Raw genomic sequence first — 25,998 nt, 5'->3', positions numbered from 1 at the left:
TAAATAGACTAAATCCCAAAAATCAGAATCCTTTAAACCCAAAACCAATTGTGGCCCAACACAGATTAGGCCCAACTGAACCAAACCAGATTACAGGTCCAGATCAGATCTCGGGCCCAAACCAACCCAGCCCACAGATCCAATTAGGTCCAACTCAGCCCAACACAGATCCCTAGCCCAACCCAAACCAGGTCTGATCAGACCATAACAAAACCCATTCATGGAATAGGTGGAACCGGTTCACAATTTAAACCCGGTTCAAAGTCTGGTTCATCCTTAAGGCACGGATTTCAAAGCAAGGAAAAACCCAGGCCGAATAAAGAAGAAGAAGAAGAAGAAGAAGAAGAGAAGAAGAAGAAGAAGAAGAAGAAGAAGAAGAAGAAGAAGAAGAAGAAGGAGAAGAAGGGAGGAGGGTGGCTGGTGGTTCCGGTCGGCCCTCGACGGTCGACCGTGGCCCTCAGCGGCGGCGCTCGGCTAGCCGCCGTCGGCTGCCCCACCATCACGAGCGGTGGAAGAGAAGAAGAAGAAGAGGAGAAGGAGAGGAAGAAAGGGAGGAAGAAGGGAAGGAAAGAGAGAGGCCGGGGCTAGAAGGCCCGGCCCCCCGTTCATCCACCTCCGGCCGAACCTATTTCGGCCCGGATTGACCCCGGCCGGCCGCCGTCGGCCGGCCGAATCTCCCAAAAAGGAATTTTCCCGAAACAAGGGAAGTAAAACCCACTGATTCCCATCGTTTCTCTCCCCTTAAATCCAAAAAAAATAGGTCTATGTTGTCTTGCTCGCCTCCGGTCGTCGACGAGTGTTTCCCCGGCGGCGATGGCGGCTCCGGCGACGACGGGGCTCCGGCGATCTTCTCAAAAGAGGGGAAAAGGAAGAGGAAGGGATGGGAAGGGATGGGCTCTCAGAGAAAAGAGAAAGGGAGAGAGAGAGAGAGAGAGAGGAAGGGATGGGAAGGGATGGGCTCTCAGAGAAAAGAGAAAGGGAGAGAGAGAGAGAGAGAGAGAGAGAGAGAGAGAGGGGGGAAGAGGGAAGAGGGGGGGTGGGGCGGAGATCCCGCTGGCCGTTCGGCCCGCGTGTTCATCGTGGGAAGACCACGATGAACAGACTGAAGTCGGCATCCATTGCCGACTTCAGTTCATTGGGCCCAAGAACGGGCCCAATTTCAGGTCTTTACAGGATCTCTTTACTTTGTCTTCACTTTGTGCAAAATCTTCAGATGAGGCCAAGTTTCCACCCATTAGGCCTAGATGATGAGAATGAGGTGGCTTCAAAGATGGAGACTAGCTCCATACGTCAGCTTTGGCATCAAAATGGGAGGTGCCCCAAGGACACCATCCCTATTAGGAGGACCAAGAAGGATGATGTGATGAGAGCCAGCTCTGTCGAAAGATACGGAAAGAAGAGGCACCATCCCTAGTAGGAGGACCAAGAAGGATGATGTGAACAATCGATGGACAACAAAAATAAATATTTTTCTTTTTGTATATTCAAGTAATTTAATAGCCCGCAAGAAAGAGAGAGAAAATCTTGTTATGGAAATCCTTCATTATGGAGGAAACAATTGATGGACAATTAATTTGATAATCAGATAAGCTTTTTCAATTAATGCACAAAATTAAGCAGAATCTGTGGCATTTAATTTAAGTAAGATATTCTTTGATATATAAGTAAGATATTCTTTGATATATAATAGGCAACCAGGAAGAAGAAGTTTGTTATATATATATTGGATGGTGTATGTTTTTATTTTCATTGAAAAGGGTTTGAAAGAAAGGGCTATGGAGATGCACAATAGTATGAGCCATGGCCTGGTCGCGCTATTGCTGGTGATGATTTGCTTATCTTGCATCATGGCTAGAGTGTGGGCTACAATCGAGCAGTCCGAGGTGCAGCAACACCTGATCCGATTGGATAAATCTGTCAAAAGCATCAAGGTCTACCATCCCACTATTCTTTCAATTATTCTTTTTTTTTGGATTTTTTGGTAAGAAAACATTTTTTGTTCATTGTAAAAGAGTTTTAAGAAGATTTTCTAAATTATTTTTAATCAGAAATGTATTTTGAAATATTTTTTGTTTTCACCTTTTTTGTTTGTTCAGTACAATCCCATCAAGTTTCTACTGTAATTTTCCTCTTCTATCACACTTAATTTTTTTTGGCATTTTTCACTGTTATGCTTCTTAATTTGTGGTTTCATTTGCTCTAATGTTTGTTTCTTTAAAAAGAGCCTGGATGGGGATATCATAGACTGTGTCCATATCTCTCATCAGCCAGCCTTCGATCATCCTTCGCTCAAAAACCATACTATCCAGGTGTGCTCTCTTCCATTCACACTTTCTATTCTTTTCAAGTCCTTCACCTTTCACTTAATGTTTACACCTAGCAGTCTCTTTACTTTGTCTTCACTTTATGCAAAATCTTCAGATGAGACCAAGTTTCCACCCATTAGGCTTATATGATGAGAAGAGGGTGGCATCAAAGATGGAAACTAGCTCCATACCTCAACTTTGGCATCAAAATGGGAGGTGCCCAGAGGACACCATCCCTATTAGGAGGACTAAGAAGGGCGATGTGCCGAGGGCTAGCTTTATCGAAAGATTTGGAAAGAACATGCGTAGGACAATCCCAAATCCAACTTCTATAGAATCCAACAGGAATAATAATAGGCATGAGGTATATAGTTTTGAAAATTTATGAAAAGGAGTAACCTTGGAGTGAAGTATCTCTAACCTTTCCCATTTGTGTTTGTTGGTGGGTTTTCTTGAGTAGCATGCAATTGTTTATGTAAGGGGAGGTAAGTACTATGGAGCAAAGGCAACCATAAATGTGTGGAACCCGAAGCTGGAACACGAAGATGAGTTCAGTCTGTCTCAACTTTGGATTCTTGGGGGTCCTACAGAGGTTCTCAATACCATCGAAGCTGGCTGGCATGTATATTATTGCTTCAATTTCGGATAAATGGAAAGTAGTTTTAATTATATGAAATTTTGAAAGTTCTCGCTTCATGCATTAATTAACTACAGCCGGTTACTCTTTGGTGTGGAAAAAATCAGGTTGATCCATATCTGTATGGAGATCATAGAACAAGACTATTTACTTTCTGGACGGTAGGTTAACATTTCTTCATTTTTTCGTATTTTCTATGTGTTGTTTCTATTAGTTTCCTCTTTCCTTATGTTGTCCTACCTTATCTTCCAAGTGTTTTTTGATAAGTTATCTTATATTGTTCATTATTTTTAGTTTTTTGGTTCTTTCTGGTCAATTATATGATAGAGATGAGGTGCCACAGACATTCCTGATTTCGACGTCAGACAACATAAAGCAACAATTATGAAAAATTGGAAGGCTTCTAATATTTTTCCATGAAATTGTAGGGTGACGGTTATAAATCAGTAGGCTGCTACAACCTACAATGCTCTGGGTTCGTTCAAGTCAACAAGGAGGTAGCATTGGGAGCCACCATTTACCCCATTTCTAGCTATGGTGGACGCCAATATGAAATCACTTTGTCTCTCTGGAAGGTAAAAACAAAAGATTCATAAAATGTTTATTTCTTCTCCTAACTCACAAACCCTCAACATAACAAAACTACAATAGTCATGTTTAATCACAGTTTCACTTTTCACCTATAAATAGAGATGAATGTTTACATGGTTTTCATTTTTTGAGTAGGATCCAAAAACGGGGAATTGGTGGCTGCAGTATGGGAATCAATCTCCAGTGGGGTACTGGCCTTCTTCCTTACTCCCTCATCTGTCCGATAGTGCCTCAGCGATACAATGGGGAGGGGAGGTTGTGAACTTAAATTCAAATGGTCAGCACACCTCCACGAAGATGGGCAGTGGCCATTTCCCAGAAGAAGGTTTTGGCAAGGCGAGCTTCTTCAAAAACATACGAATAGTTGATAAGTCCAACTATCTCCAAGCTCCTCGAGGGATTCGCACTTTCGCTACACGATCCAATTGCTATAATGTGCACCTTAAGAACAATGGTTACATCTACTATGGGGGTCCTGGTAGAAATCCTAAATGTATGTAGAAGGGCGTAGCTTTTTGTATCTCCATCTTGTTGGGCAAAGACAATTATGAAAAAAATAATCGCGAACAATCGGTGGACAACAAAAATAAATATTTTTCTTTCCGTATAATCAAGTAAATTATCAAAATCATCGAGCACTAACAATCAAGCCACACAGTCAATAATCAATATGAAAATAATTTAATAGCCCACAAGAAAGAGAGAGAATCTTGTTATGGAAATCCTTCGGCTTGGAGGATGACCACCACTGCATTTGGTTCAGGCAAAACTTCCACCATTGTGAAAATATTGGGAATATTGAGAGCATTTCTTCTAAAGCTAGAGATCCCCATATATCAATATCATCACATATGGGGTGGAATTTTAACAAAAAGGCAAGAAAATCTCTTGAAGTGGGTATGCTAAATCGAATTAGACAAGAGGTGAAATCAACAGGGCAAGCCATTAAAGTTGAAGAACAAACTACCAGGTTTCACCACCTAAAAGTTGAGTAAAATTGGAGTTAAAATTACCATGCAATCTTCAAACAAACTCTCTGATCCAGGAGGATTATCAAACTCAATGTGAACTACTTTGGCCACTATAGGTTAGACTAGACATGGTCCAGTAGTGAGATCGCATTGAGAAGCTAAATCATGTGTCAAACTTTCGGAGTTATAACTTGGTCATACAATGCTCGATTTAGATGATGTGTCTTTTTTTCAAATGGATTACTTTTTGAAATAGATGGTCATGACCAATTTTATCGTTTGGAATACGAAATGGGCCGATCAAATCAAAAATTTTCTTTTTGGGATAGATTTTGACCAGTCGTATGTTCCGATTTAGAAAAAATTAGATAGAGCGACTGAAAGCAAAGTCAATATAGAATAAGAGATCTATCTCTTTTAGGATTTTCTTTTTTTTTCATATTTATTTCAACTAGTCATATCTAATTTGAGAGCTGAGTTTTATTTTAACTGGAGGGGGAATTTGATGTGGATTGTTCGAGAGCAGACCTCACTAATATAAATGGAGACCATGTATCTTAGTAGCAGCTTTGTATCTCTTACTTTTCCATTTCTTTCCCTTTGCTCCTTCATCTTTCTCATTTATGTTTGTTCGTGGGTCTTCTTGAGCAGCATGCAATTGTTTATGTAAAGGGAGATAAGTATTATGGAGCAAAGGCAACCATGAATGTGTGGAACCCGAAGCTGGAACAGCAAAATGAGTTCAGTCTGTCTCAACTTCGGATTATTAGGGGTCCTGAAGAACTTCTCAATACCATCGAAGCTGTGGCTGGCATGTGTATTATTGTTTCAATTTTGAATAAATAGAAAGTAGTTTTAATTATATGAAATTTTGAAAGTTCTCTCTTCATGCATTAATTATCTTCAGCTGGTTGCTCTTTGGTCCCCAAAAAAATCAGGTATATGCATTTCTGTATGAAGTTAATAAAACAAGGCTATTTACCTAGCTACTGGACTGTAAGTTAATATTCCTTCATTTTTCTCTTGTCCTATATGAGTTGTTTTCATAAAAAGTATAAAGATTGGGTGTCTTCTTATATTTTACCCTAAAAATTTCAGGATGATGGTTATCATTCAACAGGCCGCCACAACCTACTCTGCTCTGGGTTCGTTCAAGTCGACAAGGAGATTGCATTGGGTGCCACCGTCTACCCCATTTCTAGCTATGGCGGACGCCAATATGAAATCACCTTGTCTGTCTGGAAGGTAAAAACAAAAGATTCACAAGATGTTAATTTCTTGTCCTAAATCACATACTCTCAGTGTAGCAAAACTACAATAGTCATGTTTAATTACTTTTTTAACTTTTCACCTATAATTAATAATGAATGTTTATATGGTTCTCATTTTTTGAGCAGGATCCAAAATCGGGGAATTGGTGGATGCAGTATGGAAATCAATCTCCATTGGGCTACTGGCCTTCTTCCTTGTTCCGTTATCTGTCGGACGGTGCCTCAGAGATACAATGGGGAGGGGAGGTTGTGAACTTAAATTCAAATGGTCAGCAAACCTCCACAGAGATGGGTAGCAGCCATTTCCCAGTAGAAAGTCTTGGCAAGGCGAGCTACTCCTAGAACATTCAAATAGTTGATAAGTCCAACCATCTTCAAGCTCCTCACGGGATTGCCCCTTCCACTACGCAATCCAGCTGCTTTAATGTGCACATTGACAACAATGGTAGAAATCCCAGTTGTCCATTGAAAAATACAATCATGAATATATAATTGCGAACAATGAATGCACAACGAGAATAAACAATCAATGGTTACTCTGTCACGGCACATTTTTACAGCCCATGACAGGTTCCATATTCTGCTTGTCTCGGAAAATATTAGGAAGGACAGGTCGCTGGATTGGGAGTGCTAACCATGCAGTGCCAGGTTAAGACTCTAAATTAATTTGTATTTAGAAAGCAAAAGTTGACATTTAATGCATGCTTTACAATGAATTGGAGGACATATACTCTTTTGGGATGTGCCACATTACCCACCAAAATTTATTCAGAACAAAATTGTGAAGTTACAACGGAGTAGAGAAAGTATACAGGATTTTCAAAGGAGTTACAAAGGAGGTGTTCCGGCACGCAAGAACCACTCCTTAGCAAGAGAGACAGCGAAGAGGAGACTCGGAAGAAAGAAAATCTGAAAAGAATGAGAGTGCAGCAAGGTAGCATAGTTCAAAGCTGCAGGTTTCTCATCATATAGTCTCCATCAGAAAAAGGAAACCGAGGCAATACAAGAGGAACAGCCTGCTGGAGGGAACCTTTAGTCAATTTGAGGGGAGGATGCTTCATCATAGTCTCCATCCTACGAGAGAGCTTCTAGCTGACCCATTTCTCCAAGTTGATGATCATGGTACGCCTGGGAAATACCTCCCAAGCTTTGAACCCAAAACCCCCTCTCAAGTAGAGGGGTGAACCACTGGGCTGTAACTCAGCTTGCCTTATTCTGTGTACTTATCACAAATGATTCATACAGTACTGCACAATGGTTTGTGCCATCCTTCAACCTAAAATATTTTACACACACAAGTTCAATTCAGAAAGGGGCTTGCATCCTGAATTCAGATAGTTCACGGCAAAGGAAAGATCCGGTCTGGTAGTAGTCAGATATTGTAGAGATCCAGTGAGACATCGGTAATGTGTAGGATCGGAATATGGAGCCGAACTGTTGGGGAAGATAGGTAGTTTTAAAGGAAGAGGTGATGCCACTGGTTTGCAATCCTGCATGCCTGCCTTGTGTAGAAGTTTCAGGGCATAGGATTGTTGGTTGAGTGTGACGCCATGAGTAGAAAATGTAGCTTGAATACCCAGGATATGAGACAATTGGCCCAGGTCTTTCATTTGGAATTGACCTTGTAGTGTAAGAAATAAATTTGTTAAGGCCTGGGGACAGTCTCCTGTGAGCAAGATGTCGTCCACATAGATGAGAATGTAGATTGAAGCATTGTCTTGGTGGGAGAAGAACAGAGACGGGTCGGCAACGCTGGATTTGAAACCATGTTGCAGAAGGAAATTGGAGAAGGTAGCAAACCATTGCCGGGGACTCTGTTTGAGACCATAGATGGCTTTCCGAGGCAAGCAGACATGGTCTGGGTGCTGAGGATCACTGAAGCCTTGTGGTTGCTCCATGTATACCAGCTCGTCTAGTTTCCCATGAAGAAACGCATTAGATACATCGAGCTGTCTGACCTGCCAGTGTTTGGTAACTGCTAGAGCCAGGAGGAGTCGTATGGTTTGGAATTTGGCAACGGGGCTGAAAGTTTCAGTGTAGTCTATGCCGAATTATTGTTTGAACCCCTGGGCGACTAACCTGGCTTTATACCGAGCTAAGGACCCGTCTGAATTCCTCTTGATTCGGTATGTCCATCGGCATCCGAGAACCTGTTGAGAGGGAGGCCGAGGTACCAGATCCCAGGTGTGTTGACTGAGTAAGGCGTCGAATTCTGTAGACATGGCTCTTCTCCACTGCATATCTGTGGCTGCCTTTGTGTAACAGGTTGGTTCAGATGGTTCTGGTGAGGTGCTGAGGAGTGAGAGTATTTGTTTGGGTTTAAGGGAACCAGTTTGCTGTCTGGTGATCATGTGGTGACGGACTAGTGGTGGAGGTGATGCGGTTGTGGAGGAGGAGGAGACGCGATCCTCTGGTTGTGGTGAAACAATAGAAATGGGATCGGAAGTTGCTGGCTGTGGGACATGTGGATGAGAGGCAATAGGAGTGATGTGTGAATTGTGAGGTAATAAGGAGGGTGGTACAAGACAGGGAAAAGGAAGAAGAGGAGGATGTGCTGAGATGGTGGAACGAACGGAAGAGTAAGGAAATTTAGATTCATCAAAGCGGACATGCCTGGAGATAATGACCTTTCCCGTAGCTGGGTTATAGCACCTGTAGGCCTTGTGGTTTGGAGAGTAGCCAATGAAGACGCACGGTGTGGAACGGGGGGATAGTTTGTTATGGGTTTGAGGACGAAGCCAGGGATAGCTTTGACAACCAAATGTTCGGAGGAAGTTATAGTCTGGAGGGTGTTTGAAAAGGGCTTCGAATGGAGATTGGAAATTGAGTGTCGAAGTAGGCAATCGGTTAATGAGATACGTAGCTGTGAGCAGAGCATCAATCCAGAACATTGTGGGTAGGGAGGAATGAATAAGAATACTACGGGTAATTTCAAGTAAATGCCTGTGTTTTTGTTCGAATATTCCATTTTGTTCTGGGGTATATGGCGCAGAGAGTTGATGGACGATGCCAAGAGAGGAGAAGAGAGAGTGGAATCGGTTATTAACAAATTCACCCCCTCCGTCAGAGCGAAAACATTTAATGGGCTTACTGAATTGTCGTTCAACAAGAGATTTGAAAAGTAAAAATTTATCAAATACATCCGATTTGCGAGCAAGAGGATAGACCCACGAATAACGTGTAAAGTCATCCACAAACAACACATAGAATCGAATGGGATTGTCGGAGCTTGGAGGCGAGGGACCCCAGACGTTGGAGTGGATTAGTTCTAGTGGTGCTGTTGTAGTCCGGGAGTGAAGAGTGAATGGAAGACGACTGCTCTTGGCCATGCAACAGGGCTCGCAGAGGGAAGAATAGTTGTTTGACTGAGGAAGACGAAGAGTGCTGGAGAGATGTTGCAGTGTATTGTTGGCCGGATGACCCAAACGAAGATGCCAGATTGAAGATGGAAGAGATGTAGACGCTGTATAGGCTGTAGGAGATGACTGGATGAATGTGAAAGGGATTTTGTAGAGACCGTCAGAGCATCGTCCCTGGAATAGAGTTTTGTTGGAGTGCTTGTCCTTGATGACACAACCAGAGGAATCAAAGATGAGGATGCAGTTATGATCTAAAGCTAGTTTATGGACAGAGAGAAGGTTATGCGATATGTGTGGAGTGTGTAGAAGCGTAGGTAGGTGAAAAGTGTGTAATGGAGTGGGAAGGATACCTGATCCTGTATGAGTAATGTCCGTGGAAGAACCATCTCCCAGTATAACCTTGTCTGAGCCATTGTAGGAGCTGGGTTGATGAACCAAGGAAGAATCTGGAGTCATATGTAGTGAAGCTCCGCTGTCAATGATCCACTCGCCAGATGAAGAGCCAGTAGAGGAGTGAGCCAGGTGAGCTTGCGGTCGAGTGAATTGGCGAGGATGACCTTGATAACTGGGGTCCATACGAAACCAGCAGCGAGCTGCGGAATGCCCGGGTTTATGACAGATCTGGCATTCGATGAAAGGTGTGGAATCTCTGCTGGGAGAGGATGGAGACCAGCCACCGGTTCTTGAGCGACCACGTCCCCGAGAGGATGAGAAGTAACGGCCACGGCCTCGTCCTCTGGTTGCTATTAAAGCAAAAGAATTATCAGGAGCAGAGTATTGCTTTTCTTTAGACAGCATGATAATTTCCTCACTACAGAGGAGGGCGTATAGTTCATCAAGAGTAATGGATGAAGAACGAGTGCGAATGGCAGTGGCGAAGGAGTCATAGCAGGTTGGTAAGCCATTTAGAATGTAGAGAATAACATCTTCTGCTTCTGGATTGGATCCCGTGGCTGCCAAAGCATCAACCTTGGATCGGACCTCATTAAGAAACTGTTGCATTGATAAATTGTTCTTCCGAATATTGTGCAGTTCATTCTTTAGCTGGATAATGTGTGTCCGAGTGGCTGAATTCAGACGATTTTCAAGAGTTCTCTAGATCTGGTGACAGTGTTCTAAGTTGACTACAAAAGGAAGAAGAGAAGGGGAGATTGTAGAATACAGCGCAGTGGATAAAAATTGGTCTGTAAACAACCAATTGTCGAATTCCTCAGAATCATTGAAAGATGCTGAGGGTGCTGTATTATCTAGAAAGGTGAGAAACCCACTCGCCTTGAAGACACGAGTGATTTGTGAGCGCCAGGTAAGATAGTTCTCAGCTGTGAGTTGGGTTGGAACCAAGGATTGAATCCTTGTGATGAGGAATTTTAAATTTGGGGAGATAGCAGAGTTGGAGAAACTTCTGTGAGCATCGGTGGATTTGTTTGTTGATCCAGGAGATGCCATAGCTTCGTCGTCGAGAGGAGGTAAGACCACTTCAAGGATAATTGAGTCGGATGACATGAACTATGAGAAAAAGAGAGGTTGTCGGGAGCTCACCAACACACAGAGAGGATTCCTGCTCTGATACCATGAAAGAATCATTAACCTGGACTATTATACCCCGGCACATTGATGAATAGTAACTGGCACAGAAGCTCCAGTTACAGGAGTACGTTGAAGAAGAAGAAGGAGTGAGGAATGGATGAAGAAGATAACAGGATTACATTTCATTCAACTGAATACATGAGAGGACGTGAGACGGAGGTTTTATAACTCTCCTGGGAACATTCTGGATGGGAGTTTGTTTGAAGGTTGTTAGGGAGAAATGGAACCCATGTGCCTGGAGCTCCGTGACGAGTCTGGAAGAAAGTCGGAGGGAGTTAACACAAAGCTGCAGGTTTCTCATCATATAGTCTCCATCAGAAAAAGGAAACCGAGGCAATACAAGAGGAACAGCCTGCTGGAGGGAACCTTTAGTACAATTTGAGGGGAGGATGCTTCATCATAGTCTCCATCCTGCGAGAGAGCTTCTAGCTGACCCATTTCTCCAAGTTGATGATCATGGTACGCCTGGGAAATACCTCCCAAGCTTTGAACCCAAAACCCCCTCTCAAGTAGAGGGGTGAACCACTGGGCTGTAACTCAGCTTGCCTTATTCTGTGTACTTATCACAAATGATTCATGCAGTACTGCACAATGGTTTGTGCCATCCTTCAACCTAAAATATTTTACACACACAAGTTCAATTCAGAAAGGGGCTTGCATCCTGAATTTAGCATCATGTTTCCTGAATCCAAGCTAGCATTTCTATTTCAGATTGAGCTTCCCACACTTTTAACAAAAGACGGGTGAAAAAGGCTTTGGGAGACTGAGAAAACTAGCACAAGTTAACCAGATAAATAAGCGAGCTTGGGTAGTATGAGCATCAAGTGTCAACCAAGGTTTGAGAACTCCAGATTTGATTTTGGTTTCTTCCATGAGTCTAAAATTCAGCAATTTCCATGGTTCTGAGCTCCAATTTGGCCATTTCTTTTCAAAACCGAAAAAAAAAAAATCCAGAAGCATGAGTTGAAGTTAGAGAAAATATGATGATCCACTAAAATAATTTTTCAATATATTTTGCCAGTGCTTCTGCATTCAAAAAAACAAAAAAACTACACTTTGGATTAAAATATTAGAAGATCATGTTTAGAGTGCGATATATCATTTAATTCTTTGACATCAATTTAATAGACGACAATTTTAACCGTATTATTAGTGGCAGCACAAGGCCTTTCATATTGACATAAATATTAAGGAAATTAAAAAAATTCTTTCAACCTAATGGCCTGATTGGCCTGGGTTTTGAGGATCCAAATTACACCTGGTGCAACAATAAACCGCATCTTGCTCGTATTTAGGAAATATTATACCGTGTGCTACCTTCGGACGAGTGGATGGATCTATTTCCCGAATCAAAGGAGGTGTGTCAATGTCATGTGGCTTACTATGCTTCTAATCATTGTCCAATTTTAATTGATGGTAAGGATAAGTTCCTTAATATTATTACTCCATTTTGCTTTGAAAAATTCTGATTGCCTTGCAGGGGAATTCAGGAAGTGGTTCGACAAGCCTGGAGACGCTATGGCCATTACTCTCCATAGGTTCGAGTAGCCTTGATGCTAAAGAATACGGCCTTGGAAGATGGAACCGTGAGAATGCTCGCAACATTTTCAAGAAGGGAGCAAATCCTGATAACGAAAATCTTGAAATTCAAACCAAGGAGGCTTAAAATGGAGGCCTCAATCAACAAGAGCACATGAAGTTATCGAAATTGCTTCTGCTATATAATAATAATTTTATGTATGTAGGAAATCTTTTGTGGGTAAAAGTCAAGGATCCAATGGCTCAAAGAGGAAAATAATAATACTAAATTTTTTCACCGGTCCATTATATAACAAAAGCAGTCATATATGTAAGTTCGCGTATTACATAATGAATTAAGATTGGTTATGTTAGGTCGAGTGATGAATTTAGATAAAAAATTTTGAATGGTCTCTTTTCTTTCTTCTTCTTTTTTTTTGGTAATAGAAACAAGATAAACATTTTCCAAGCACAGATTCGCATTAGCTAAAGTAAAAGAGGGGTCGCTAAGATCCCACAAAACTGGCAGGCCATGATCCTGATGGTCTTAAAGGCTGTGAACCATATGATCCATGGACTTTTTTTTTTTTGGTAAAAAACGGCATTTATATTACTCTAACGTGAGTATAAGATCCATGGACCTTTGATCACATCATACTATGATAACGCATTACTGTTCATAATATGGAGGAGTTGGGGCAGTTTTAGCCGGTGGCGCTACTGCCTCGTCCTACGTACGACCAAGGCTTGCTTAGGCCAGCATTTATTAGGACATGGCAACCACAAAGGCCGGGCCAATAGAATACACAGACCTAAGCATCGCAGTTTTTTTAATCTTAAATACTTTGTTGTCGATGGAAGTAAGCATGCGGACTACTTGACATTATGCGTGGGAAGAACTTAAAAAGGTGAGACTCGATCCCATGATTTTGTTTCAGCTCGTTCCGGTAGACTCTATTCGCCAAGTGTTCATCTCGATATACCAGTACAGAAATGAGCGGCTAAGATTCGCTATATAGTGCATGCCGTGTAGGATGCCACTTCTAGAGAGAAAGAGCAAAATAATAGCTAACATCTTTGGAACTTGGCCTATACATGGATGAAGAAATTAGAAAGGAATGGTTGGAATTTAGGATAGAAAATTGACATAATTCACAGGGTGGAGGAGAAGATTTTGGTCGATTATCTTGTCTGTTAGGCCTAGTGCAATCACTAGAAGGAATTGCCGTGAAGAGAACAAAAGTCTTAAAGCAAAGCGAGTACCTAGGAGTTTATAGGCAAAAGGGCTTAATTCCACGCTGAAATCAGACATCCTGCCCCAATATCGTCTCTAGTTTTATATAGGGATAAGGGTAACAATATTTCACGTCTTAATTAGTAGTAAAATATGCTATAGTGCAACAGCTACCTACGTCAAATAGCTCGTCAAAGCGAGTGTGAACGGTGGGCATTCAGCAGTCCATGTCTTCCTTCCCCCACAAAAAATCCACAGTGAAGAAAAGAAACAAGCAGTGGAGACCGGCACCTCTCGAGCTATTCCACTCAAGCTGGTACTCCCGGAGACTTGACGAACGGACCATCCTTCTCACCGAACGTAGTAATTATAAGGTTAATTTCTAATAAGAACGACCTAAGGAATCCAGCGTCAGGAAAGCAATAAGGACGGTGCATGCATCATGTACCGCCAATAAGACAGCTTCATGCTTCTGTAAGGGAGTATTTGGATGCTGGAAGATTTCATCGAAAGGATTTTAACAGGCCGAGATCACATTTTCCAGCAGAAAGTTAAAGAGGTCCCTAGGGATATTATAAATCGTCCATAACTCACGGTCTCTCCTCTTTGGCCTTCCTTCCACTCTGGGATATTTAAGAATCACGTAAATTTGGACGCATTTAAATTCAGATTTTCTTCGCCACAACGGGAAGCAAACTACGTACAAAGCGCACTGACTTTTTACTGACCATAATTTGGACATAGGACAGCCAAAGAAATCTCAAATATAAAGGGAAATCTTCTTTTCCCATAGTTTCTTGCAACTGAACAATGCTTCTTTCTGGCCTTTTCCTTCGACCTAGTATGGGCTGTCTCTATCCTCCTTCTACGTCCATTGCTATCGAGTGCCGTATCATGACTGCCATCCCAAGCTGAAATGGGCTGGTTCCCTCCTCAGTTTCCATTCCATTTTCTTCCCCGGTTTTCCATCCTCGGTAGCGAGCGAGGAGGATTCTGGAGACCAACAACCTCGAGCGACCTGCCATTCTTGGCAGGGGATTCTTGATCGAGCCACTAGCTGGGAGGGATGGGTTGAATTGTGAGGAAACATACGGGCGTGTATTTAGTCCCACGTTAGTTATTCACCAAGGAGATCTTGGGTACTTATACAGGATTAAGGAATCCAAAAAATATCTTCTGATTAGTCTTTTTGGGTGAAATCTTGCATTGTGACAAATAGTATTAGAGTGAACTCGGCCCATAACCTATGTGGACTAGGGAGACAATGCAACGTAGTTTCATAAAAGCTGACCATGATGTGTGATGATTTTCTTATGGTGCACGGTACCGAGGCTATGGGACGGGCCACAATCTAGTAAGTGGAGGTGTGGCAACACTTAGTGTCGTCTTTCACGGTCACGATTCTCTTCACATATTGTCTCTATTTAGCAAAATATCTTTTAGGAATTGATATATCATTTTTTTTTGTCAATATAAAGAGACTCATCTTAGCCATTCCTTGTTAGTGGATGAAATTCACCTTGGTTGTTAAATGGTTATCTGTTGCTTATCTATTTAAATGGCTAACCATGAAACGAATCACATCCTTTTCTTTCTTATTTTGCCCGACTAATAGGGGAGGAGTTTCCATCCCTGTTCGCTGGAGCCAGTCACCTCTTTCCTTTCTTCTCCTCCATTTGCGGGCGAGATCGATGCCCGTCATCGCCCCATCCCATACCAGCTCAGGGTTGATAATTGTACGCACCAGCTGGTAAGAAGCTATATGATACACAAAGCTACACTCTAAACCCCCTCCTTTCAAGTTAGTTTGCCTTTGATAAACACGTTAAATACTCATCTAAATGAATCCACCATCTTACAATCAAGTTAAGCATGCATCTGTTGCTGACATAAATAGCAAATTGGTGCATGACATGTGCCAAGAGTACACCACAGCTAATAGGTTATTTGAAATCATTGGCAAGTAGTGTTGGACTAAATTCATATGGTTGTCTCTTCAATTTTGATTGTGTTGCTAAGGGATAGAAATCTAAAATAATTGATGCACCGTTAATTTGATAATCTTGATTGATATGTGATAAACTTCGCTATATAAATGACAATGGCGGAGAAGAAATTTTTGTTCATATATTGTATGGTATGTTTGGTTTTCTAATTAGTTCATTGAAAAAAGGTCGAAAGAAGGGCCATGAAAGCTCACGTTGGCATGAGCCATGGACTGGTGGTGCTATTGCTTGTGATGATCTCCTTGTGGTGCACTAAGGCTATGGTGTAGGCAAACAGAGGTGCGGCAGCATCTGAAGCGATTGAATAAGCCTGCAGTTAAGAGCATCAAGGTCTGCTGTCTAACTATTCTTTCATTTTTTTTCTTAGATTTTTATTGGTTTTTTAGGGTCAAAGATTTTTTTTTCGTTCCAAAGGAGTTTTGGATAGATATTCTGAATTATTTTTCAATAAAATCTATTTTACAAAGTATTTATTTATTTATCTACTTAAAAAAGAACCTTAATTTGGTTAGAATTTTTTAGATTATTTAATTTAATATAATCTTTTAGAAGGAATCTTGATCTCTCTCTCTCTCTCTCTCTTACTTTTTTTTTTTGGTTAATCTTGTGTCGTCTTTCATGGATCAGACGATTTTCTTCCCATATTGTCTCTATTTAGGAAAATATTCTTTAGAAATTGATATATTACCTTTTTATTTTTTTCTCAAAATATAGAGACATCCTAGCCATTCCTTATTAGTGGATGAAATTTAACTTGGTTGTTAATTGGTTATCTATTTATTATTTTTAATTATTATATGTAATATTTTAGGAAGCACGATAGCAAGAAAACATTTTTGTACAATACTTGCATAAAACTAGGAATTTTATTGTTCCCCTTTTAAAAAAATTGTTATCTTTCATTTACTCGCCCTAGTGCTATCTAATTTGTAAAGTTGAAATCATTCCTTTGTATTTAGTTGGGCATTAAAATTCTTGAGCTACGCTCTTTTTCCAATTTGTTAGCATTTTATTCTGTCACTTTTTAAAAAATAAAAAAATTATTATTTTTGTACATTTACTACAATCCCATCTAGTTTCTACTGTAATATATCTTCCTCTTTTATTGTACTTATTTTTGGCATTTTTCCCTGCAATGCTTCTTAATTTGTAGTTTCATTTGTTATGTTATTTGCTTTTCTTTTAAAAAGAGCCCGGATGGAGATATTATAGACTGTGTCCACATCTCTCATCAGCCAGCCCTTGATCATCCTTTACTCAAAAACTATACTGTCCAGGTGTGCTATCTTTCCCCCTTACTTTCTCTTCTTTTCAAATCCTTCCCCTTTCACTTAATATTTACACCTAGGGATCTCTTTACTTTGTCTTCACTTTGTGCAAAATCTTCAGATGAGGCAAAGTTTCCACCCATTAGGCCTAGATGATGAGAATGAGGTGGCTTCAAAGATGGAGACTAGCTCCATACGTCAGCTTTGGCATCAAAATGGGAGGTGCCCCAAGGACACCATCCCTATTAGGAGGACCAAGAAGGATGATGTGATGAGAGCCAGCTCTGTCGAAAGATACGGAAAGAAGAGGCACCATCCCTAGTAGGAGGACCAAGAAGGATGATGTGAACAATCGATGGACAACAAAAATAAATATTTTTCTTTTTGTATATTCAAGTAATTTAATAGCCCGCAAGAAAGAGAGAGAAAAGCTTGTTATGGAAATCCTTCATTATGGAGGAAACAATTGATGGACAATTAATTTGATAATCAGATAAGCTCTTTCAATTAATGCACAAAATTAAGCAGAATCTGTGGCATTTAATTTAAGTAAGATATTCTTTGATATATAATAGGCAACCAGGAAGAAGAAGTTTGTTATATATATATTGGATGGTGTATGTTTTTATTTTCATTGAAAAGGGTTTGAAAGAAAGGGCTATGGAGGTGCACAATAGTATGAGCCATGGCCTGGTCGCGCTATTGCTGGTGATGATTTGCTTATCTTGCATCATGGCTAGAGTGTGGGCTACAATCGAGCAGTTCGAGGTGCAGGAACACCTGATCCGATTGGATAAACCTATCAAAAGCATCAAGGTCTACCATCCCACTATTCTTTCAATTATTCTTTTTTTTTTGGATTTTTTGGTAAGAAAACATTTTTTGTTCATTGTAAAAGAGTTTTAAGAAGATTTTCTAAATTATTTTTAATCGGAAATGTATTTTGAAATATTTTTTGTTTTCACCTTTTTTGTTCGTTCAGTACAATCCCATCAAGTTTCTACTGTATTTTTTCTCTTCTATCATACTTATTTTTTGGCATTTTTCACTGTAATGCTTCTTGATTTGTGGTTTTATTTGCTCTAATGTTTGTTTCTTTAAAAAGAGCCCGGATGGGGATATCATAGACTGTGTCCATATCTCTCATCAGCCAGCCTTCGATCATCCTTCGCTCAAAAACCATACTATCCAGGTGTGCTCTTTTTCCCCCCACACTCTCTCTTCTTTTCAAGTCCTTCACCTTTCACTTTATGTTTACACTTGGCGGTCTCTTTGCTTTGTCTCCACTTCATGCAAAATCTTCAGATGAGACCAAGTTTCCAGCTATTAGGCCTATACGATGAGAATAGGGAGGCACCAAAGATGGAAACTAGCTCCATACCTCAACTTTGGCATCAAAATGGGAGGTGCCCCGAGGACACCATCCCTATTAGGAGAACTAAGAAGGGTGATGTGCTGAGGTCCAGCTTTATCGAAAGATATGGAAAGAAGAGGCATAGGACAATCGCAAATCCAACTTCTATAGAACCCAACTGGAATAGCATTGGACATGAGGTACATGGTTTTGAAAATTTATGAAAAGGAGTAACCATGGAGCGAAGTATCTCTAACCTTTCCATTTCCTTCCCCTACTCTTTCGCCTTTCTCATTTGTGTTTGTTGGTGGGTTTTCTTGCGTAGCATGCGATTGCTTATGTAACAGGAGATAAGTACCATGGAGCAAAGGCAACCATAAATGTGTGGAACCCGAAGCTGGAAAACAAAGATGAGTTCAGTCTGTCTCAACTTTGGATTCTTGGGGGTCCTACAGAGGTTCTCAATACCATCGAAGCTGGCTGGCATGTATATTATTGCTTCAATTTCGAATAAATAGAAAGTAGTTTTAATTATATGAAATTCTGAAAGTTCTCTCTTCATGCATTAATTAACTTCATCTGGTTTACTCTTTGGTGTGGAAAAAAATCAGGTTGCTCCATTTCTATACGGAGATTATAAAACAAGACTATTTACTTTCTGGACGGTAAGTTAACATTCCTTCATTTTCTCATATTTTATATGTGTTGTTTCTATTAGTTTCCTCTTTCCTTATGTTGTCCTACCTTATCTTCCAAGAGTTTTTTGATAATTTATCTTATATTGTTCATTATTTTGAGTTTTTTGGGTTCTTTCTGGTCGATTATATGATAGAGTTGAGGCGCCACAGACATTCCTGATTTCGATAAACGACACAAAGCAAAAATTATGAAAAATTGGAAGGCTTCTAATATTTTGGCATAAAATTTTAGGCTGATGGTTATAAATCAGTAGGCTGCTACAACCTACAATGCTCTGGGTTCGTTCAAGTCAACAAGGAGATAGCATTAGGTGCCACCATCTACCCCATTTCTAGCTATGGTGGATGCCAATATGAAATCACTTTGTCTCTCTGGAAGGTAAAAGCAAAAGATTCACAAGGTGTTTATTTCTTCTCCTAACTCACAAACTCTCAATGTAGCAAAAGCACAATAGTCATATTTAATTGCTTTTTCACGTCTCATCTATCAATACTAATGGTTTTCATTTTTTGAGTAGGATCCAAAAACGGGGAATTGGTGGCTGCAGTATGGGAATCAATCTCCAGTGGGGTACTGGCCTTCTTCCTTACTCCCTCATCTGTCCGATAGTGCCTCAGTGATACAATGGGGAGGGGAGGTTGTGAACTTATATTCAAAAGGTCAGCACACCTCCACGGAGATGGGCAGTGGCCATTTCCCAGAAGAAGGTTTTGGCAAGGCGAGCTTCTTCAAAAACATACGAATAGTTGATAAGTCCGACCAACTTCAAGCTCCTCGAGGGGTTCGCACTTTTGCTACACAAGCCAACTGCTATAATGTGCACCATAAGAACAATGGTTACTTCTACTACGGGGGTCCTGGTTTAAATCCTAATTGTACAACGTAGAAGGTCGTAGGTTTTTGTATCTCCATCTTGTTGGGCAAAGAAAATTATGAAAAAATAATCGTGAACAATTGATGGACAACAAAAATAAATATTTTTCTTTTTGCATATTCAAGTAATTTAATAGCCCACAAGAAGGAGAGAGAATATCTTGTTATGGAAATCCTTCAGCATTCAAAAAAAACAAAAAAAATAATTTTTCAATATATTTTGCCAGTGCCTCTGCATTCAAAAAAACAAAAAACTACACTTTGGATTAAGATATTAGAAGATCATGTTTCGAGTGCGATATATCATTTAATTCTTTGACATCAATTTAATAGACGACAATTTTAACCGTATTATTAGTGGCAGCACAAGGCCTTTCATATTGACATAAATATTAAGGAAATTAAAAAAAATCTTTCAACCTAATGGCCTGATTGGCCTGGGTTTTGAGGGTCCAAATTACACCTGGTGCAACAATAAACCGCATCTTGCTCGTATTTAGGAAATATTATACCGTGTGCTACCTTCGGACGAGTGGATGGATCTATTTCCCGAATCAAAGGAGGCGTGTCAATGTCATGTGGCTTACTATGCTTCTAATCATTGTCCAATTTTAATTGATGGTAAGGATAAGTTCCTTAATATTATTGGTCCATTTTGCTTTGAAAAAATCTGATTGCCTTGCAGAGGAATTCAGAAAGTGGTTCGACAAGCCTGGAGATGCTATGGCCATTACTCTCCATGGGTTCGAGTAGCCTTGATGCTAAAGAATACCAAAGAAGGCCCTGGAAGATGGAACTGTGAGAATGCTCGCAACATTTTCAAGAAGGGAGCAAATCATGATAACGAAATTCTTGAAATTCAAACCAAGGAGGCTTAAAATGGAGGCCTCAATCGGCAAGAGCACATGAAGTTATTGAACTTGCTTCAGCTATATAATAATAATTTTATGTATGTAGGAAATCTTTTGCCAGCAAAAGTCAAGGATCCAATGGCTCAAAGAGGGAAATAATAACACTAAATTTTTTCACCGATCCATTAAATAACAAAAGCAGTCATATATGTAAGTTCGCGTATTACATAATGATTTGCCTATATTAGGTCGAGAGATGAATTTAGATAAAAATTTTGAATGGCCTCTTTTCTTTTCTTTGTTTTTTTTTGGCAATAGAAACAAGATAAAGGTTAAGTTATACCTAGTGTTAGTGTAAGATTTATAGAATTACACTCTTTTTCAAAATTGGATGATGAGAGTTCCATATTGATCATCCGAGCTGTTGGATATAATCTATCATCTCTAAATTATTTACGCACTAAGATCATATGACTGGGGGTCTTGTAGCGTATACATCAAATGGTCAAATTTTCAATACTTTAAATAACATGAATTAATTGATTATTGGATACATCGAATAAGGAACTTCGAATCACATAATTTTTATTATGTAAGTAGTAGGTGGTGGATCATATCCAGCAGCTCGGATCATTGATATGGGATCCTATCATCCAATCCGAAAAAAAAGTATAATTCTACTGGAGTTACATCAAGTGTAACTTAAACCTCATTCATTCAAATAACTGAGAATTACAAAATGATAAATTAAGCACATAAGATTAGGTCCATCATGGACTGGGCTTTATAAAATATATCAAATCACAAGTCAAAGGGATGTCAGGTGAGAAATGTTGGCTTGGAGATGAATATGACTCCAGGGTTCCTGAACCAATATAGCATCATGTCACATATAGATCAGAATCTTATGTCTATAATTCAAAGTTGACCTGGTCCAATCCATTGCCACCCTCGTCCTATAGACCTAGCAGGACTCAATCTCCGAAGATTGAGCCCTGGCCGGGACTCAGTGAAGCCCGTAAGCTCGCGCTTCGCATTCCCGTGGCGGATGGATCGAAAACCAACGAATCAATCGATAAATGGCGATTCCAGGCGAAGCGAAATGGTGTAGGAATCGTCGTCGTCGTCGGGGTTGCAATCTTTTTTCCTCAACCCCCGCCGCAACTGGCTCGCCGCCCAGCACTACAAGGCCCTCTCCAAGTGCTTCAAGAAATACGGTAGTCCCTATGGATCTCCATCTTTCTCTTCTAGGGTTTCTGATCCCAAATTGTGGATCCCTTTATTTGATGGATTCTGTTGAGGGAGTGCAAGTTCCCCCGAGTACATGAGGACCTTGCCGGTACGGGACCGGGTGACGGCCGACCTCGGGCGGCCGAACTTGATGCCCGACTTCAGAATGCCCGACCCGAAGAGCGCCCGACCTTGGGAGTCGGACTCCACCAACTGTCCACTGTGGGTACTTTCCCCTACGGACCGACGCAGGATCACGCCTTAGGTGGCTTACTCCACAATTAATACGCCCGACCTGGCGCCCCACCAAGCATCTAGCTTCAGGGCTCTTGACCTCGGAAGTCCGACCTCGCCGCCCACGTACCGCGGTTGCACCCTTCTGAAGTCCGGTCAGGGGCCATACCCTGCCACCGCCTCCAGCATTTAATGCGCATGATCTCTGCAAACCCCCGACTCACTCAACAATTAATGTATATCTCCGGCTCACTAATGTATATCTCCGGCTCACTCAACAATTAATGCGCGTGGCTCCTATTATCTACGGATCTTCAGTCCTCCACGGTAAATCAGCTCGGCAGCGTTCGGTCAGCCGTGACAACTCTCTGATCCCGGCCTCGCCTCCAACATAAAGGCATTAATTCACTGGTCGCGCACCAACTCAAGCGACGTGCTGAGTCGTACGGCAACCTCGCCCCATCACATTACAGGTAATCCGACCCCCCTATAAAAAGGGGACCCCTCCTTCCCAGGGGGGTTGGACTCAGAAAAAGCCCAGCAGAATATATCTTCCTCCTCTCTCCTTCTCCAAAATTAAGCTCCCCTCTGACTTAAGCATCGGAGGGCCGGCGCCGGAAACCCCGGCCACCGGCTTTTTGCAGGCCCCCCACGGAGGACGCCGCTCGCCGACGGATCGCCGCCCGCCAGTGTTCGCCGGAGCTCCTCCTCCTCAGCCGACGGCCGCCCCGGGTCCAGTTTCTAGCAACAGATTCTATTTTGTTTTATGTGTGTGTGTGTGTGTGTTTTTAAATTTTGTTTATCTCTCGATTTAGGGTTGCGTTACGATGATCTCTACGATCCTATGTACGATCTGGACATCAAGGAGGCGCTGGCCCGGCTCCCGCGCGAGGTGGCGGACGCGAGGAACCAGCGCCTTAAGCGCGCCATGGATCTCTCACTGAAGCACGAGTATTTGCCCGAGGACTTGCAGGTCTGAGCATTTTTCGATGTTCCCTTTTTTGCCTTTGCTCGTTTTCTATATTAGTAATCTGAAGAAGATTTACAGAGCTGTCATGTGGTTCTTGATTCGTGTTAATGAAGGTATGCGTTGATAAAATGATTGATTTGTTAAGGGTTCTTTTGGAATTCGATGCATCTTTAGTTTAGACGAGCTATGATATCCGGAAGATAGGTTTTTGGTGATTTTGAATGATGTATAGGAAACAGAGGAAACAAAAAATGTGCCCAGAAGTAATTATTATTTTCTGAGATCCTTTTAGTTAAGTTGATGTTGATATCAGATTGTCAGATTCTCAAGAATTCAGGATGTTACACACGGTGTGAATCATTTACCAGCTTTTGCTAACCTGTCCTGTGGTGTTGTGTTTTGCTTGTGCTTTCAAGTGCCTGAAGCTGCTTGAACTTATGAAAGTTTTGTTGGTTTCACATGACTCATTTTTCAACATCCTTTCCATCTCCATTTTTTTTTTCACCAAAAACTTTTACTCGATTTGAGGTGGGAGAAGCTCTTCTTTCAAGAGAAAATCAAAGAGAAAATATAGGGCCAGGTATTCTCTAAACATGGCAAACATTTTTTGTTTTGAAGGTAGTGATTTTGAGAGAAAGTGAAATGTAGGTGAGCGGCTTAAGATAAACATATCTTAACCACTTTTCAATAACTTTTTTTTAAAAATTTTTATTTAATCAGATGGGAGAAAATACTTCATTTTCTTGCCTTGTTCTTTTCCCCTGCTGATTTATCTTCTTTTCTCACTTTCTTGGCACAAAACAGAGCCTAAATCAATTTGTTTAGTAACACTTTTTTAAGAGACTTACTATATAGGAAACATGAAGAACATAATTATGAGGTATAGATGGTCTTACTTAGGTTCATGTAGAGAAATCATTTGATCCAGACATATGCCTGCATGGCATTTCTCTGTATGGGCTAACTGTTCTGGCTTTATTCATAAAAGTTATTTTAAAGAATATATGTAAATCAGCTCTTGTTCTCCACCCTTTTTTTTCTGCTTTTGTGGACTATACCGCCCCTATATATTTTTTTTGAATATGGAAAATACTTGCATAGGACATCCAAATGTGGGGCATCAAATCATTTTGTTTGTTATGAAATTTTCAACTCATGTAATAATGTCTATATGTATCTAGACAACCATAACTACATGCCTTTTATGACTCATTTTTTGTTCCCTACATATGTATCAACTATACTTTCAAGGTGGTGCTACTGATAGGTTGGGATACTTCTCGTTTGGCAGTACATAACTGTTGCAAGTGATCCTTAGCCATGAAGATCTTATTTTTTTATGCACCAATTACTTTTATTGAAATAAAATCCATGTTTATATTGTTTCAGTTTGGTTATGAAGTTTTGCCTTTCGCATCTATCTTAATCGCCAATACCAACCACTTTTTCGGTCTTTGCAGGCATTGCAGGCACCATTTAGAAGCTATCTTAAAGACATGTTGGCTCTGGTAAGTGTTTCTATGAGCAAATTTTACCTCGAGTTGTTTTCAATCAGCTTCTGGCAGTAACTCGGAATTTTTGTTTATGTGACGTGGATGATATCCTTCTGCAAATGGCCTCTTCAAACCTTCTAGGTGGACAACCTTTTTTGCTTCTCTGCCTATTTATTGGAGTTGCATTATGTAGTTTATACAGATTTTTACTGTAAATTCTAATTCTAATGATGAGCTGTTTGAAAGTTTGTTAGCATTGACGTATCCATTTAATTTGCTGAGCCTTCTAGATGAACATATGGGCAGTCAATTTGAAAACTTGGTGTGCTTAATGTTCTTTATATTTGATTATATTAATATAACAACAAATAGATTATATTCTTATTATATTTGGTATCGCCTTTTCTGAAAACATTGCATAAGATGCTGCATTAACTATGTCTAGCTATATTCTATGCTTATTATATGTATATATATATATATATATATATTCACCCAAAACTGGCATTAGTCTGTGTTTCATGTAAGCAAAGTGCTTTGGTTTCGCTACTATTAAAATTCAGTGCACAGGTTGAGGTATGCCTACCAGACCTTTCCATTGAGTCTGATAAAAAGAAATGAGTTTAATGCATTCCCTATTTGGTGATGTGCGCTTCTTGCTCTCTCTTCTTGAGAAAGAAATAAGAAATGCAATCGAAAAAAATATATATAATATCCATTTCTATTACTAAATCTCATTCCATCACCAACTGATGGAGTCACATGCATCCATTAGGTAGTCCTTCATTTGCTTGCACATGCTGGATTCATGGCAAAGAAAAGCCTTTCTCTTCCAACTACGAACCAAATGGTTTCTACCTCTTTCACCCCCATCTCTAGTCTATTCACTCTTTCTTCACACTAGTCTTTTCATCTTCAACAACTGGAATCACTGTTATTTTTTTTTGTGACATCATGAAGACCCAACCTTTGATCAACATGGCATTATATCTGAAATTGTCATCAGAATTTGATTGTAACAGTCTGGACATCACCAAATTTCCTTTGGATTATGGTACTTAATTCTAGCAATTGGCATGTGGTGCATTTGACTGATATAAATGGAGTATCTGATGAATGACTTTTTAAACCACTGAGTCTACTATTTTTTCCAGCTTAAGTTTATGCTACTAATGGTCACTTTTATTTGTTGCAGGTGAAACAGGAGAGGGGAGAACGAGAGGCATTGGGAGCTCTACCTCTCTATCAGCGAACCATTTTATGAGATATCTTGCAAGGATGCTCCTTTGTTTAAATTGCAACAAATAAAATAAAATGCAGCAGTGACATTGGATGCTGCTTTTGGTTTTTGTTATCTGCTTTTTAGGATGCTTTATCTTTTATTTGCTTGTTTTTGGCAATCATCACAGAAATCTGCATTCTCAAGCATTTTCAGATATCAGTCTGGCAAAGCTGGCTCTTATGGGAAGACTGCATGATTATTGAAGGGTAATATAGAATAAGCAGTTGTTATTAGTTATAAATAGATTGTTTGAATCCCAGGCTG

At 40.4% G+C, this 25,998-nt stretch overlaps 4 protein-coding genes and 1 pseudogene across 4 annotated transcripts; all 5 read left to right on the top strand.

Annotated features, from left to right (window-relative positions):
* Positions 1-1,673: 1,673 nt before the first annotated feature.
* On the top strand, positions 1,674-4,052 carry LOC120108449. Its single transcript, XM_039122057.1, has 7 exons — positions 1,674-1,931; positions 2,223-2,309; positions 2,422-2,670; positions 2,767-2,928; positions 3,051-3,104; positions 3,372-3,518; positions 3,670-4,052. The coding sequence occupies exons 1-7, from the start codon at positions 1,728-1,730 to the stop codon at positions 4,033-4,035; spliced, it is 1,269 nt and encodes a 422-aa protein (XP_038977985.1). The 5' UTR covers positions 1,674-1,727; the 3' UTR covers positions 4,036-4,052.
* Positions 4,053-5,207: 1,155 nt separating this feature from the next.
* On the top strand, positions 5,208-6,320 carry LOC120108454 (annotated as a pseudogene).
* A 9,255-nt stretch (positions 6,321-15,575) lies between these two features.
* LOC113461047 lies at positions 15,576-17,259 on the top strand. Its single transcript, XM_039122061.1, has 4 exons — positions 15,576-15,611; positions 15,718-15,810; positions 16,671-16,757; positions 16,870-17,259. Exons 1-4 carry the CDS (start codon positions 15,576-15,578, stop codon positions 17,068-17,070), a joined length of 417 nt encoding a protein of 138 aa, XP_038977989.1. The 3' UTR covers positions 17,071-17,259.
* A 77-nt stretch (positions 17,260-17,336) lies between these two features.
* Positions 17,337-19,735, top strand: LOC108511895. Its single transcript, XM_039122056.1, has 7 exons — positions 17,337-17,564; positions 17,854-17,940; positions 18,054-18,302; positions 18,428-18,589; positions 18,714-18,767; positions 19,033-19,179; positions 19,319-19,735. Exons 1-7 carry the CDS (start codon positions 17,361-17,363, stop codon positions 19,685-19,687), a joined length of 1,272 nt encoding a protein of 423 aa, XP_038977984.1. The 5' UTR covers positions 17,337-17,360; the 3' UTR covers positions 19,688-19,735.
* Positions 19,736-21,341: 1,606 nt separating this feature from the next.
* Positions 21,342-25,975, top strand: LOC120108453 (cytochrome b-c1 complex subunit 7-2, mitochondrial-like). The gene is made up of 5 exons (XM_039122060.1): positions 21,342-21,386; positions 21,637-21,742; positions 22,805-22,962; positions 24,420-24,467; positions 25,648-25,975. Exons 1-5 carry the CDS (start codon positions 21,342-21,344, stop codon positions 25,714-25,716), a joined length of 426 nt encoding a protein of 141 aa, XP_038977988.1. The 3' UTR covers positions 25,717-25,975.
* Positions 25,976-25,998: the final 23 nt, after the last annotated feature.

The sequence above is a fragment of the Phoenix dactylifera genome, unplaced genomic scaffold, assembly GCF_009389715.1.
Source record: "Phoenix dactylifera cultivar Barhee BC4 unplaced genomic scaffold, palm_55x_up_171113_PBpolish2nd_filt_p 001342F, whole genome shotgun sequence".
Lineage (NCBI taxonomy): Eukaryota > Viridiplantae > Streptophyta > Magnoliopsida > Arecales > Arecaceae > Phoenix > Phoenix dactylifera.
Note: the sequence above shows the minus strand (reverse complement) of the source record. Positions and strands in the feature narration are given on the sequence as shown.